We start from the raw sequence: 14,708 nt of genomic DNA on the forward strand, positions 1-14,708 counted from the left end.
AAACCACAAAGTCTATTTTGTACTCTGTCAAGGCAGGATAGGCTTTTTTAGCAGCTCCTGCTCAGATGTGGCAACAGTACTCCATCCTTGGACGTACTTGGCTTTTATATAGATAGAGAATTGCATCAGTAGTGAGATATCTTCTGGAACGGTAGAAGGATCCCACCATCTTTCCAGCGACCTTGGCAATAGACTTGATGTACGTGTTCCATTTCAGGTCAGGAGTAAAGGTCAATCCCAGAAGCTTATAAAAACATGGAGCTTCCCCTAGTCGAGAGCCATCCATTTCAATTGATGCCAGATGGGGATCAGAGCGTTGATGATATAAGGATAGCTTCTTTTTTTTTTTTTTTTTTTTTTTTTTACACAGTGATCACCACTTATCAAGGCCCGGAAGCCACTCAGGGATAAGGGTTATTGCAAGTACATCACGTTAGTGAGGAGATTTTATGAAGTGTTTAATTAGGGGGGCGGTTCATTAGGAATTTGTTAACATTAGACTTGAAGACATCCAAGTTGTAGTCCGGAGGGAAGCAGGCAGACGGAACAGAGTTCCACAGGCGTGCAGTTCTAAGAAAGAAGCTTTGCTCATGAAATCCGCGTTTTGATTTAGGCACAGATATAGAGCTCAGTTTTAGATGCATTAAAATAATCAGCCACATCTTCCCCCACTGTATCACGCGCTAGAGATCAGAGGAGAGAGAATTAGAGAGAACTTTGTCATTTACGGCCTTTGATGTGTTGCCATAGATGGTCGTGTCATCAGCATAGATGTCAACGAATGATTTAAGTATGTGTTTTGGGAGATCATTGATGTAGATCAGGAAGAGAGTTGGGCCCAGGATGGACCCATGAGGGACTTTTTTTTTTTTTTACAAGGGTGTCACCACTTATCAAGGCCCAGAGGCCACTCGAGGATAAGGGTTAATAGGTATACATTAGTCATTGTGATTTTAGCATAGTAAACAGTGGGAATTTTGAAACTTGGATTACTTAGGGGGACGATTCAATTAGAACTTGTTCACATTGGACTTTTTCTTTTTTTTTTTTTCATAGGTATCAACTCATTATCAAGGCCAAGAGGCCACTCAAGGATAAGGGTTAAAGAGTGTACAGTAGAAATTGGACAATATAATAATCATTAGTAATGAAAATTTGTTAAATTTGATAACTTATATGGAACGGCTCATCAAGAACTTATTTACGTTAGACTTGAAGACAACCATATTGTAGTCAGCCGGAAAGCAGGAAAACGGAAGACAATTCCACAGGCGTGCAGTTCTAATAAAAAAGCTTTGTTCATGGAATCTACGTTTAGGTTTAGGCACAGATAAAGAGTGGGGGGAATTATTGATAGTGTTTACAGCTAGACGAGTGTTTCTTGTGAAAGTTTTGCGAGGGGGGACCATAGATTGAAGCTCAGTCGAACACTTTCCATGAAAATAACGATACATCAGAGACAAACTCGCAACATCTCTTCTGTGAGATAGAGGTTGCAGCGAAGAGAAAAGGACATCTCCTACGAGGCTACGAAGTCTATTTTGAACTCTATCAAGGCAGGCCAAGTCCTTTCTAGCAGCTCCTGCCCAGATGTGGCAACAGTATTCCATCCTTGGACGTACCTGGCTCTTATATAGATAGAGAATTGCATCAGCAGTGAGATATCTACTGGATCGATAGAAAGATCCCACCATTTTTCCAGCGGCCTTGGCAACAGATTTGATGTACGTGTTCCATTTAAGATCAGGAGTAATGGTCAAGCCCAGAAGCTTGTCAAAACTTGAGGCCTCCTGAAGACGAGAGCCATTCATTTCAATTGATGCCAGATGTGGATCAGAATGTTGATGATGTAAAGAGAGAAGCTTGGTTTTAGATGCATTAAAAGTAACCAGCCACTCCTTTCCCCATTGTACTACATGCTCAAGATCAGAGGAGAGAGAATTGGGACTCCAACATTAATACTGAGGGCTTCTGATTTCTGCCCTTCAACCACTACTCTTATGAACCTATCAGAGAGAAATGATTTAATGATTGAGAAAACATTTCCAGTTATACCATAGCTGGAATCTTGTGAAGTAGGCCCTTATGCCATACCTTTCCAAAGGCTTTTGATATGTCAAGAGCAATTGCCCTAAGGAGGAAGCCTTTGTCAAGAGATTCACTAATCCTATGAGATATAACCGTTAGCACATCTGCTGTAGATCTGGCAGAACAGAAACCATATTGCATGTCACTAAGAAGGTTATTTCTGCTGAGGTGGTTGACTACTTCTCTATTTAATATGGATTCCAGCAACTTACTCATGACACAGGAGACTCATTGGTCTGTACTGAGAGAGAGAGACGACTTATCACCTGAATTCTTTCAAATTTCATTTGATTTTTTTCTTTTAACACATTTTGGTGTTATTTACATCGGTGATTTTGTCAACCAATGCATTTCAGGTGAAAACATTACATACTTAAATGTCATGGGGAAACTAATATAAATTCCAAAAATTACGAAAAATGATCCAGTAGATATGCTAGATGTATTTTAGAAAAATCATTTACAATTACATTCAAGTCAATTTAAATCAAGGGAGATAAGTCAGTTTGTCATCCATAATTGGTTGGACAACTCACATTAAAACATACAATAAAATTCGATAAATTCTATTTTACTTGCAATTATTTTTCTACTAGATCATTTTTCATAATTTTTGGAATTAATACTAATTTCCCCATGACATGTATGTAATAATGTTTTCACCTGAAATGCGTTGGTTTAAAAGATCACCACAATGTAAATAGGCACCAAAATTTGTTAATAGTTAAAGAAAAAAAAATTAGTTACTTCATGACCATTTGAAATTTGAAAGCATTTAAACTGTAAACAAATACTCAAATTGTTAAAAAACATTTTTAAATTGTTTTCATTTTATTTTGTTTGTGATTTCAACAAATATTCGATTGATAGTAATTTAAAAATAAAAATTTGATGTGCAATTACACAAGTGCAACGTTGTCTCGTACGTATTAATATAAAGATTGAATTGTGACTAAAGAAAAAAGAGACTGGACCAAGTAAAGAATAGATACCCTGTAGCAGATGACAAATACTGGTGCACATTTCAAGTGATACCGATTGTCCGAGCTTGACATCGCCGTTGGTTGTTTGTAAACACGTCAAATAGCAGACATGGTCGAATGTTCGTGAGCAATATATTTTAAAAACATATTTACAAAACTTTTTAAGATTTAAAAGAAAAAATATATATTTACAAAATATTTTTTTTTAATATTAAATATTTTCACAACTTTTAAGGATTAAAAAAAAATTTTTTTCTATTCACGCAAAACTTTTTAATGTAAGTAACAAAACGAATGTAATTTAACAAAATATATTTAAATCATCATCAATCATGCAGATTTTATTTCCATGCTTTGATCTAGGGAAATTATGGAGAAGCAGCAAATACAATTGTAAAAAGAAAAAATTTACCTTGAGAATTCCTTTGTGACTGAGTAACAAATTGGATGTTTTCAAATCTCGGTGTAAAATCCAATTATCGTGCAGATGTGACACTGCTTTTAATAATTGAATCATCAACGTTTTCACTTCACCTGCAAATAATAAATGAATTAAATGTTAACCTTTTAAGAGAATTCAGGTCAAATGTGGCCTCATATACAAGAGAAACTGTGTATGATTGGTTATTTTAATCATGTAACAATAGAAATTTTCATTCTTATTTAGAATTCAACTTAAATAAAACAAAAAATAAAGTTAAATAAAACAAAAAATACAGAAAATACAAGCAAATGCTTATGATGTATGTACCCATCATGGAACAAAGATGTCATATTCCAAAAATTATGTAAATTGATCAAAATTTTTTTTAACTAGAAAATTAAATTTTATGAGCAAATAAGATAGTTGGGAGTCGTCATTTTTTTTTTTTTTTTTAGAATGTGTTAAAATTCAATGGTGACAACTCAATTTGACTACAGAGATTTTGTTTGTATTCAAAATAATAAAAAATTTTATTAATGAAATTCATAAATTTTGATTTTCCTAGTCAAAAAGAGAAAAAAATACTTTTATCAGTTTACGTGGTTTTTGGAATATGACATCTTCATTCTGTAATGGGTATGTACATCATGAAGATTTTCCTGGATTTTTGTTTTTTAATTACATCGAATTCTAAATTAGAACCAAAATTTTTATTTCCAAAATAGAACATGTAACGTAAAGATATTAATGTGGGGATGTTCTAGCCAGATATATCACTTAGCTAAGGAAAACTGGATATTCATATAGTTAAGTTGGATATCTATATTCAAAATTAAAATGGTCATCTCCTTCTTCAAGAACGTATTCCAGCTAAGTATACGAGGAAAGATATCAACAGAGAATATCTTAATCTTAGATTTTGAGAAAAAGAGGCTGATAATGTGAGTTAATACCTACCACGCTTTAATGGTGTGATGGGTATTAACCCATGGATGCAAAGTCAATAATCCAAACAGTTTACTTAATACTTGTCAAATTTTAAAAGGAGAGACTAAGAAATCTGCTTGTAATGATGATCGTATTTATTAGATATTGATTTGAAAGTGAGCGGCTATGTTTTTCAGGGTTCTAGAAATTAATTGAAAGAACATAAAATATTTCTGAATTTTTGAGATGAGGATTGATTATTTGGATTATCCAGACTACTGTTCTCATCTTGGGCTATTCGCACAACATTTCAGACCATGTAATCTCCAACTTTCTTTTCAAACTCCAGAATCTTTCGGCTGAACTCGAGAATTTGCACCAAAATTCCATCGGAACGCTTTATGAATCCAGTTGTAAGTGACACTCTTCTGGAGATTGAAGATTCAATCCTCAAAGCGGGTGACACTCTTCTGGAGATTGAAGATTCAATCCTCAAAGCGGGTGACACTCTTCTGGAGATTGAAGATTCAATCCTCAAAGCGGGTGACACTCTGAAGATCTAATTTTTAGCTAAGTACATTTTTTTTTTTTTTTTTTTTTTGTATTTTCTTTGCACACTTTATCTTATTTTATATTTTATTCTATCCTCTTTTTAAACCAAACAAATCTAACCCTTTTATTTTATTTATTTATTTATTTATTATTTTTATTTATTTATTTATTTATTTTATTTTTTTTTTTTTCGATGTAATTTTATCTTATCTCTCAGGCATCTTGACCATTCTTGATTCACTTATTTTAAAAACAATTTCCTGACTAATTTCTTTTTACCATGTCACATCGACGTAGTAATACGGAGGGGGAATCCCTTTTTAGCTTATTTAGATGACAGAAGAACTTTTTCCTTTTTATGCATAATCTACTCTCATTGAAATAGACTAATTTAAATATGAAGTCGACCGCTTGACATATAAACACCCGAATTATTAACTGTGCCTAAAAATGAGTCGTAGGCGGAAAAAAAAAAAAAAAAGACGCACGGACTTTCTTTACTGGTAAATATCTCAGACAAGAAATTGTCTTGATTTCAGATTGCCTATTTGCTTCTATTTCTTTTCAGCCTAATTTGCCCAGTTCTTAATTTAATTCATGCCTGGCCAAGTTACTGTTATAAAATCTAAACGTGACGAAGTCTTCAGAATCTATTCAAAATATATAAGCAGAATATTGGTATTCTTCCTTTCCTTCCCCTTAAAGAAGGAAAAGCTCTCACTAACGACCAAATGTAAGGTGTGCCCCCCCTACTCCAATGACCTAGCTTAGTAATGACTTAGTAAGGTCAGTATTTCCTTAGCGTCACGTGCATGGTGGTCGAAGAGATATCTGCCGCCACACCGAAGATCTAATTTTTAGCTAAGTACATTTTTTTTTTTTTTTTTTTGTATTTTCTTTGCACACTTTATCTTATTTTATATTTTATTCTATCCTCTTTTTAAACCAAACAAATCTAACCCTTTTATTTTATTTATTTATTTATTTATTATTTTTATTTATTTATTTATTTATTTTATTTTTTTTATTTTATTTTTTTTTTTTTCGATGTAATTTTATCTTATCTCTCAGGCATCTTGACCATTCTTGATTCACTTATTTTAAAAACAATTTCCTGACTAATTTCTTTTTACCATGTCACATCGACGTAGTAATACGGAGGGGGAATCCCTTTTTAGCTTATTTAGATGACAGAAGAACTTTTTCCTTTTTATGCATAATCTACTCTCATTGAAATAGACTAATTTAAATATGAAGTCGACCGCTTGACATATAAACACCCGAATTATTAACTGTGCCTAAAAATGAGTCGTAGGCGGAAAAAAAAAAAAAAAAAGACGCACGGACTTTCTTTACTGGTAAATATCTCAGACAAGAAATTGTCTTGATTTCAGATTGCCTATTTGCTTCTATTTCTTTTCAGCCTAATTTGCCCAGTTCTTAATTTAATTCATGCCTGGCCAAGTTACTGTTATAAAATCTAAATGTGACGAAGTCTTCAGAATCTATTCAAAATATATAAGCAGAATATTGGTATTCTTCCTTTCCTTCCCCTTAAAGAAGGAAAAGCTCTCACTAACGACCAAATGTAAGGTGTGCCCCCCCTACTCCAATGACCTAGCTTAGTAATGACTTAGTAAGGTCAGTATTTCCTTAGCGTCACGTGCATGGTGGTCGAAGAGATATCTGCCGCCACACCGAAGATCTAATTTTTAGCTAAGTACATTTTTTTTTTTTTTTTTTTTTGTATTTTCTTTGCACACTTTATCTTATTTTATATTTTATTCTATCCTCTTTTTAAACCAAACAAATCTAACCCTTTTATTTTATTTATTTATTTATTTATTATTTTTATTTATTTATTTATTTTATTTTTTTTTTTTTCGATGTAATTTTATCTTATCTCTCAGGCATCTTGACCATTCTGATTCACTTATTTTAAAAACAATTTCCTGACTAATTTCTTTTTACCATGTCACATCGACGTAGTAATACGGAGGGGGAATCCCTTTTTAGCTTATTTAGATGACAGAAGAACTTTATTTAAGTACAATACTTAATAGTAACAGCCATGGTAAGGTGCAAAAAAAAAAAAAAAAAAAAAAAAAAAAAAAAGTGCCACCTAATTTAACTTTCACTATTCGTTACCTAAATATGCAGTATCTTAGCTGTGATACTAGAGCTATTCTTCCTGAGTGGATGCTATGCTCCTGTACGTTACCTTAATGTCTTCCTATAAATACAAAATACGGAATTTCAGACCGCCATGAACTAGTTCTTGTAACTGGAACAAACACCTAACTGCTAGCTACGAAATCCCAATATACATTTTACCTCCAAGACGATTACCTCTGTCTAGCCTGCATGCGCAAAAAAAAAAAAAAAAAAAAAAAAAACTTACCTGCCACTCTAAATCCTTGATTTGTTTCTTGTAAACTAATAACTCCTATCCCTTGAAGGCTAACAATCTGCTCATTCCCACCAAACCGCCACTTAACTCCTACATTTCACTCCGTTTTGTACTGGAATCTTTAACTTCCAGCCCCTGACTCTCACATGCTAACTGCTTAGTCATCACTAAACATCTATACAATTCTACCCTCTAGACATGCATTGGAGTTCATTCCTATTCCAGTTGGGATTAAACAGCTAAAGTATGTACTCGGAAGCAAAGCACACCGCACTGCATTACACAACTGTCCCCTCTTAGATATCTTTGCAACGCTAATACGAAACTGAACCAATGCTCTTTGTTATGCTAAATGTCCATAACTTTTACTTGAAAGCTGCAAACATCTTCTCTCAATAATAGAAACTCACCTTGTACCTCCAACTTTATTCACACCTACTAAAACCAGCCCATATATCTATTTATCAAATTACACATGACTCAAAACTTACTGTTTTACCCGTACTATATTGCACTTGCATCTCATGCCCTGATATCATCTAAAATAGTTTTGGCACAACTCTTAGTTCAATTCTTAACTCCTACTCACACTTAAATATTATACTAGACCCAAGCTCACATGGATAAAAAAAAAATAAATAAATAAATAAATAAATAAAAAATAAAATAAAATAAAATAAAAAAAATAAAAAAATAAAAAAAAAGGAAAAAAAATGAGAAAAAAAATATTCATAAACAAAAATGAAAGCCTCTAACCACACTATCTCCTAACAAGCCTCCTTACAATCATAGTTGCTTACACTGCATGAGCTCTACTCAACCCCTTTATCCAGTAGCAATGAAATAACAATATCCCTAATCCACTTTGAGGAGTGTAACTATTTAGCAGATATAACCTCTACAAACTAACCCAATAACATTATCTAACCACGCGGGGTCGCAGAAATACCTGATTAGAACCCAGGCGCGGAGCAAACCCTCTCAGTGGTGACGGACCCAGTAGATCTTCCCAGATCATCCGTCTAGGAGAAGGAAAACTCTGAAACTAAACCAAAGAGGAGGGAGGCCTCTTCAGTCTTGGATGACAGCCTTCCTAGAGCTGGTGACTCAAACAAATTACCGGTTTGCAATACCTAAATTGCTTAAGGAGTAGATAGGTCCTGCCTATCGCCCGGCTTCCACACTCCTCCTTTGCCTATTAGTCAGGCGCAGAGATACTATCAGTGATTCGACAGACACACCCATTGGTAGATCTTGTTTCTTGTCTAGGGCAATGAACGCCGTTTCCCCCACTCCCGACACACCCCACCCCTAAAGCTGGGCATTTGAGAATGCTTGAGTACCACATATGCCTGAGCAATTAGATTGGGTTGACCTTCCTCTGATGGGTTGAGGGTACCGGATTGACAGTTACTGGCTGCTGTTTCCGACTGGTAGTACAGGAGCCCTAACTCTTTGGTAGCGCTTAGAGCGGCTGCTCCATCAACAGTTGAATAATATCGGGATGTTTGCAGTGCCATGGCGCGCATGGAAAGGGACCCTGCACTCATCCCCGGTGGGCTTTCCTGAGGCCACAGTCCTAGTTGATGGTGGGTCAGCTGATGGTCTACTTGTGATGCATGTGTGATATTCTGCATAACCTCCTGCTCGGCTTCCCCTAACCCAACTGAAACTCGTTAAAAAACATGATGACAGTACAATCTAAAAATAAGCTTAAACCAGGCTTAGGGTCAAACAAATTCAACTTGCCTCCTCCCTTGAGGCTTGCATTCACAAATATCCGTGGGCTTAGAACTAATTTAGCTGATGTTGAAGCATTTCTCCTAACAAATGCCCCGGATATCTTAGCACTAAGTGAGACTAACCTACACTCCTCCATCCCCTCTAACTACTTTAACATGCCTGGATATGTCCCACTCTGCCGTAAGGACTCTGACAGACATATGCACGGACTTGGAGTTTACATTCGTAATACCCTTCCCCTGACTAGAGAGACAAACCTAGAAACGGATGATCAAGCCTTTATGTGCTTTAGACTAATCATGCAACACAACATTAGCTACTTTTACTTTCTCTACCGCTCTCCTTCGACCAAAGACTGCACCATAATAAACAAAGTATCTGACAGCATAGACACAGCACTCTCCTTCGACACTAGCGCCCAAGTACATGTATTTGGTGACTTTAATGTCCATCACAAAAACTGGCTTGGATTCTCTACTTATACAGATGCAGCAGGCAGCGCAACTCATAGCTTCTCTGTATCTCACTCCCTATCGCAAATTGTTACTTTTCCAACCCGCTTCCCTGATCAGGAAGAACAACACGCATCACTATTAGATCTGTTTTTGACCACAATTCCTGATGATTGTGTAACGAAATCCGACAGCCCACTTGGGAACGCTGATCATGCGGTAATAATGGTTGAAATCGCCCTAAACTCTAGACCCAAAACTGAAGAGCCAGTGCTCAAAACAACCAGATATTATAAAAAGGCTGACTGGGAAGCTATCAGAGATCTTATCAGAGACGCCCCATGGGGAAATATTTTTTCTCTTTCTGCTGAACAGTGTGCAACTGAGACCACTGAATGGTTCAAAACTGCAATCGAAGCGCATGTTCCCATGCGGAAATTCTATAGCAAGCCCCACTCTCCCCAATGGTTTACTTCGACTTGCGCAACTGCCATTCCTCAAAGGCAGCATGCATTCCGAAGGTTTAACCGACATAAGTCCAGTTCAAACAGACAAAAGTACATAGAAACTAGAAGTAACGTTAAGAAAGAAATAGCGACAGCTAAGAGGGAATTTACGGAAACCACTAAAAAACGCATCGAAGCACAAAAATTAGGAACTCGTGACTTCTGGAAAATCTACAACAGTGTAGTAAATAATGGGCAATCAACGATTCCCCCACTAACCAACAATCACGAGGTTCTTTGCTCAGCAACCGAGAAGGCTAACATGCTTGCCAGTCGGTTTGCCTCCAACTCTACACTGGACCCTTTAAACCACCCCCTACCTGACTTTCCTATGCGGACTGACGCCAAGCTAGACGATCTGGAAATCACACCTGCTCAGGTGCATGCTATCATAAAAAACCTTGACACTTCCAAAGCATGTGGACCCGACCTCATCCCAGCTGTGCTATTAAAAAAGTGCTCAGCCGAAGTAGCTCCAGTTCTCTCCAAACTCTACAACAAATGCCTTAATGAATCTTGCTTTCCGAGCTGCTGGAAAACTGCTTCTGTGGTACCAGTATTCAAGAATTCTGGCGAAAGAACTGACCCATTAAATTATCGCCCTATTAGCCTCCTCCCACTTTTTGCCAAAATATTTGAGACCTTAATTAACCATGCTCTAGTCCAGCACCTTACAGATGCTAAACTTCTGACCGACCATCAATATGGATTTAGACAAGCCCGTTCCACGGCAGACATCCTCACTGTAATCTCTGAACGCATATACCATTCACTGGACAAAGCGGGAGAGGGCAGAGCGGTAGCTCTAGATATATCTAAGGCTTTTGACAGGGTATGGCATTAGGGTCTCCTCAGGAAGATTAGATCTTACGGTATCACTGGTAGAATACTTAACATAATTAAATCCTTCTTAGATAAGAGAAAAATCCAGGTTGTCCTCGACGGTCATACGTCTAAACAATATAATATAAATGCCGGAGTGCCCCAGGGATCTATCCTTGGTCCTCTGCTGTTCCTGATATTCATAAATGACCTCCCCGATAAAATTGCCTCTGAGATGGGTATATATGCTGATGACACCACACTCTATAGCAGGCACGACAGGAAAACAAATGAACATATATCTAAAGTAATGGCAGAAACACTGGAGGATGACCTCAAATCAGTGGTGGAATGGGGACAAAAATAGATGGTAACGTTCAATGCCACCAAGACAAAACTGGTTTCATTCAATAATTACAGGAAACCTTCTCTACCACCTATAGCAATGGCCAACAACTCTTTAGCTGAGAGTACGTCTTTCAAGCTCCTTGGCCTAACGTTCACAGGAAACATGAGCTGGAACAATTACATCGAGAGCATTGCCAGGGCCGCTGCGAGGAAGGTGGGCTCTCTCTACCGTGCTAGAAAACTTCTAACACCCGAAAGTATCCTGTACCTCTATAAGGCCACTATTCGCCCATGTATGGAGTATTGCTGTCATATTTGGGCCGGTGCATCGGCTACTAGTCTCTCTCTCCTTGACAGGGTTCAAAAGAGAGTCGCAAATCTGATAGGCCCTAAACCGGCATCAAAACTTCAGCCTCTGTCCCATCGTCGAAACGTTGCATCCCTCTGCCTGTTCTACAAGTATTATAATGGTGAATGCTCTGAAGAACTGCAAGCACTTGTGCCCCCACGACGTGAACACCCTTGACAGACCCGACAAGCTGCAAAATCCCACCCCCACACTGTAGAGATCCCTAGATGTAAAAGATCGTTCTACTCCAGTAGTTTCTTCCCCAGAACTGCTAGACTTTGGAATTCCATTCCAGGTCACTGCTTCCCCAACTGTACTGACATGCATAAGTTCAAGTGCAACGTGAACCAACATCTCGCTGCCCTAATCCCTACATAGTGCCCCAGTAGATGTTTCCCCTGATAGTAGCCCCCTACACCAAAGTGGCAATGTGCCTTGTTTGGGGTGAAAATATAATAAAAAAAAAAAAAATAAAAAAAAAAAAATAAAATTGCGAATTATTCAGAACTTCTACCTGGTCATGGCTGACAGAATGAAAACATGATACCCCCATGGATTAAATAAAGCGTTTCATTCAAAACATTGTGCAATAACACTCACGATGAAAACAATAATCCAAACAATACAAAAATAAAACAGATGTTTGGTTTTTCTTTGCATGTTTTTGAAGCATGTGGCCATGTTGACAATTTCCGACTTTTCCATGAAATCATTTACATCATTATTGTACTTCAAATTTTTTTAAAATTTCACTCAGTAGAAAGAGAAGAGGGGAAGACATTCGCTACTTGTTCAAGTAATGTATTTATTTAAATTATTGGTTCTAATTTAATTAAATACAAAACCTAATTAAAAGAAAATACATAAATGTTTATGATGTATGTACATATCATGGAACAGAAATGCCATATTCCAAAATGCACATAAATTGATCAAGTGGTTTTATTTATATAAAGAAAATCCTTATTTAACGATTAATAGGAATTTGTCGGCATTATAAAATAACTATTAATATTGTATATTAATAAATGATAATATTGTGTCCGAGATGGGTATATTTGCTGATAACATGCATGAGAGAAAAACAGATGTACATAAATCTAATAGCAGAATCGTTAGAAAATGACCTCCAGACTACAGTGGAATTGGACAGTAAATGAATAGTAACATTTAATGTTAGTAAGACTAAGCTGCTCGCCTTTAACAATTGCAAAAGGTCTTTCCAACCACTGATATCCTTAACAAATGACACCCTATCTGAGAATTCTTCCTTCAAACTCCTCAGCCCAACATTCATGGACAATATGAACTGGAACAAATACATTGAGGACATTGCAAAGGTTGCTGCAAAGAAGGTGGGGTTCCTCTATCAAATTAGAAGACTGCTTACACCCGAGAGTATCCTGTACCTCTATAAGGCCACCATTTGCCCATGCTTGGAGTATTGTTGCCACATCTTGGTCGGTGCATCTACCACTAGCCTATACTTCTTGGGTAGGGTCCAAAAAACGTTTTCGATCGAATAGGTCTCACTTTATCAACTAAGCTTCAACCTCTGTCCCATCGCCTCAGTGTTGCATCTCTGTGCCTGTTTTCAAAATATTTTAATGGAATGTGCTCTGATGAACTTGTTGCACTTGTGCTCCCCCACCATACATATCCCTGACAAATTCATTTATCAAGAAAATCTTACGCCTTCACTGTTAAGGTCCCGAAATGTCAGAAAGCTTTCTACTCTAATAGTTTTTTTCCTTGAACAGCTAGACTTTGGAATTCCTTTCCTGCTACCTGCTTCCCTGACTGTACTGATATGCAGAAGTTTAAATGTAACATGAACTAACATCTTGTTCATTTTTCCTAGGCATGGTCCCAAATAGAAGCCCCTTATGTCCAAGTAACAATATGCCTTGTTAGGAGTGAACGTGAGTAAAGAAAAAAAAAATCCAGCATGAATTATTGTTGAGTTATCTCCTTTTGATTCTTGATATTTTTTTCCTAATGTTATTGAAAAAAGTGCGGATGAATGATTTTGGAACAATTTTACCATTATAATGCCTCCTAGGGAGACAACCAGAGTTAACCCGGAAAATCCATTCTGGCAAAAATTTACTTTAAGCATGATTAATGTTTGTGCAAAATTAAAAAAATCTAAGCCATAGTTATTGAGAAACGAACGGACAAACAGGAGTGAAGTACTCGGTTCAATCCTTTCCTTTGTCAGAGGACCAATAACAGACATGAATGAAGGCAAATACAAACGGTTTCCGTGCTTACCTACAAGGAATGGTTGTTTCATGGTTTCCATCAAACTCTTCAAATCATGTTCAACGTAATCCATAACAATGTAGATTTTATCCATGTTGCTACCGACAACAATTTCCTAAAGAGATTCGACAAAATACACAAACAGTTAACAGAAATGAAGAGATGAATAACAATTTCTTTTTAAATCACTATTGATCCCCAAACAGCAGATTGTTCGGCACTTGTCTAGAATTCCGCATCTTATGAAAAAAGATTATAAGGCATAATCACATTGACATACAGGTTCCTTTTAGATAAGCAATGTTAAACCTGGTCAATACTAAAATGGGTGACCATTTATAAATTCTAGGTGCTGCATTTGTGCATGTGCTCTGTTTATTTCGGCATTGTTTCCAGTTGTTCTGAACTTCTCTTTGCCACTGACTCCAAGCAGTGTCGATTCAGGAGGTGTGGTTCGGATTGCACAACGCTTGCCATACAATTACATGTGCATCTACCCTTACAGGAATATCCATTGTCTTTCAAGACTGAACAGAGACAATAATGAAAAAAGAAAAATTTGTATGATGTATTTACCTGTGATGTAAAGAAAATATTGTACGCCAAAATCACATAAATTGATCAAGCAGTTTTATTTTATAAAGAAAATCATTGTTAAGCAAATTTGAGTTTTTCCGTTACCCTCCAGCCATTCCCACTGTTAAGAATGGCTTTTTAAAACCTTAATTTGAAGTTATCTCCCTTGCTCCTTCAGATCATTCCCAAGATTACATTGCAAGATCATCATTTGTAGTTTAACCATAAAATTTTTTTTTTTTTTACAAAGTCATCACCACTTA

General features: G+C 36.6%; 1 protein-coding gene across 6 annotated transcripts in view; it reads right to left on the reverse strand.

The window, feature by feature from the left end:
- LOC145246561 (cyclin-dependent kinase 11B-like) overlaps positions 1–14,708 on the reverse strand; it is a 73,209-nt gene that overhangs the window by 18,700 nt on the left and 39,801 nt on the right. For all 6 annotated transcript variants that reach the window (XM_080108162.1, XM_080108160.1, XM_080108164.1 and 3 more), the window contains 2 exons: positions 13,879–13,984; positions 3,484–3,605 (listed from right to left, as the gene is read on the reverse strand). In XM_080108162.1, the coding sequence (XP_079964288.1) occupies positions 3,484–3,605; positions 13,879–13,984 (228 nt within the window). The remainder of the gene's footprint in view (positions 1–3,483; positions 3,606–13,878; positions 13,985–14,708) is intronic.

This window comes from Euprymna scolopes, chromosome 24, assembly GCF_053919585.1.
Source record: "Euprymna scolopes isolate OS-2025 chromosome 24, ASM5391958v1, whole genome shotgun sequence".
NCBI lineage: Eukaryota > Metazoa > Mollusca > Cephalopoda > Sepiida > Sepiolidae > Euprymna > Euprymna scolopes.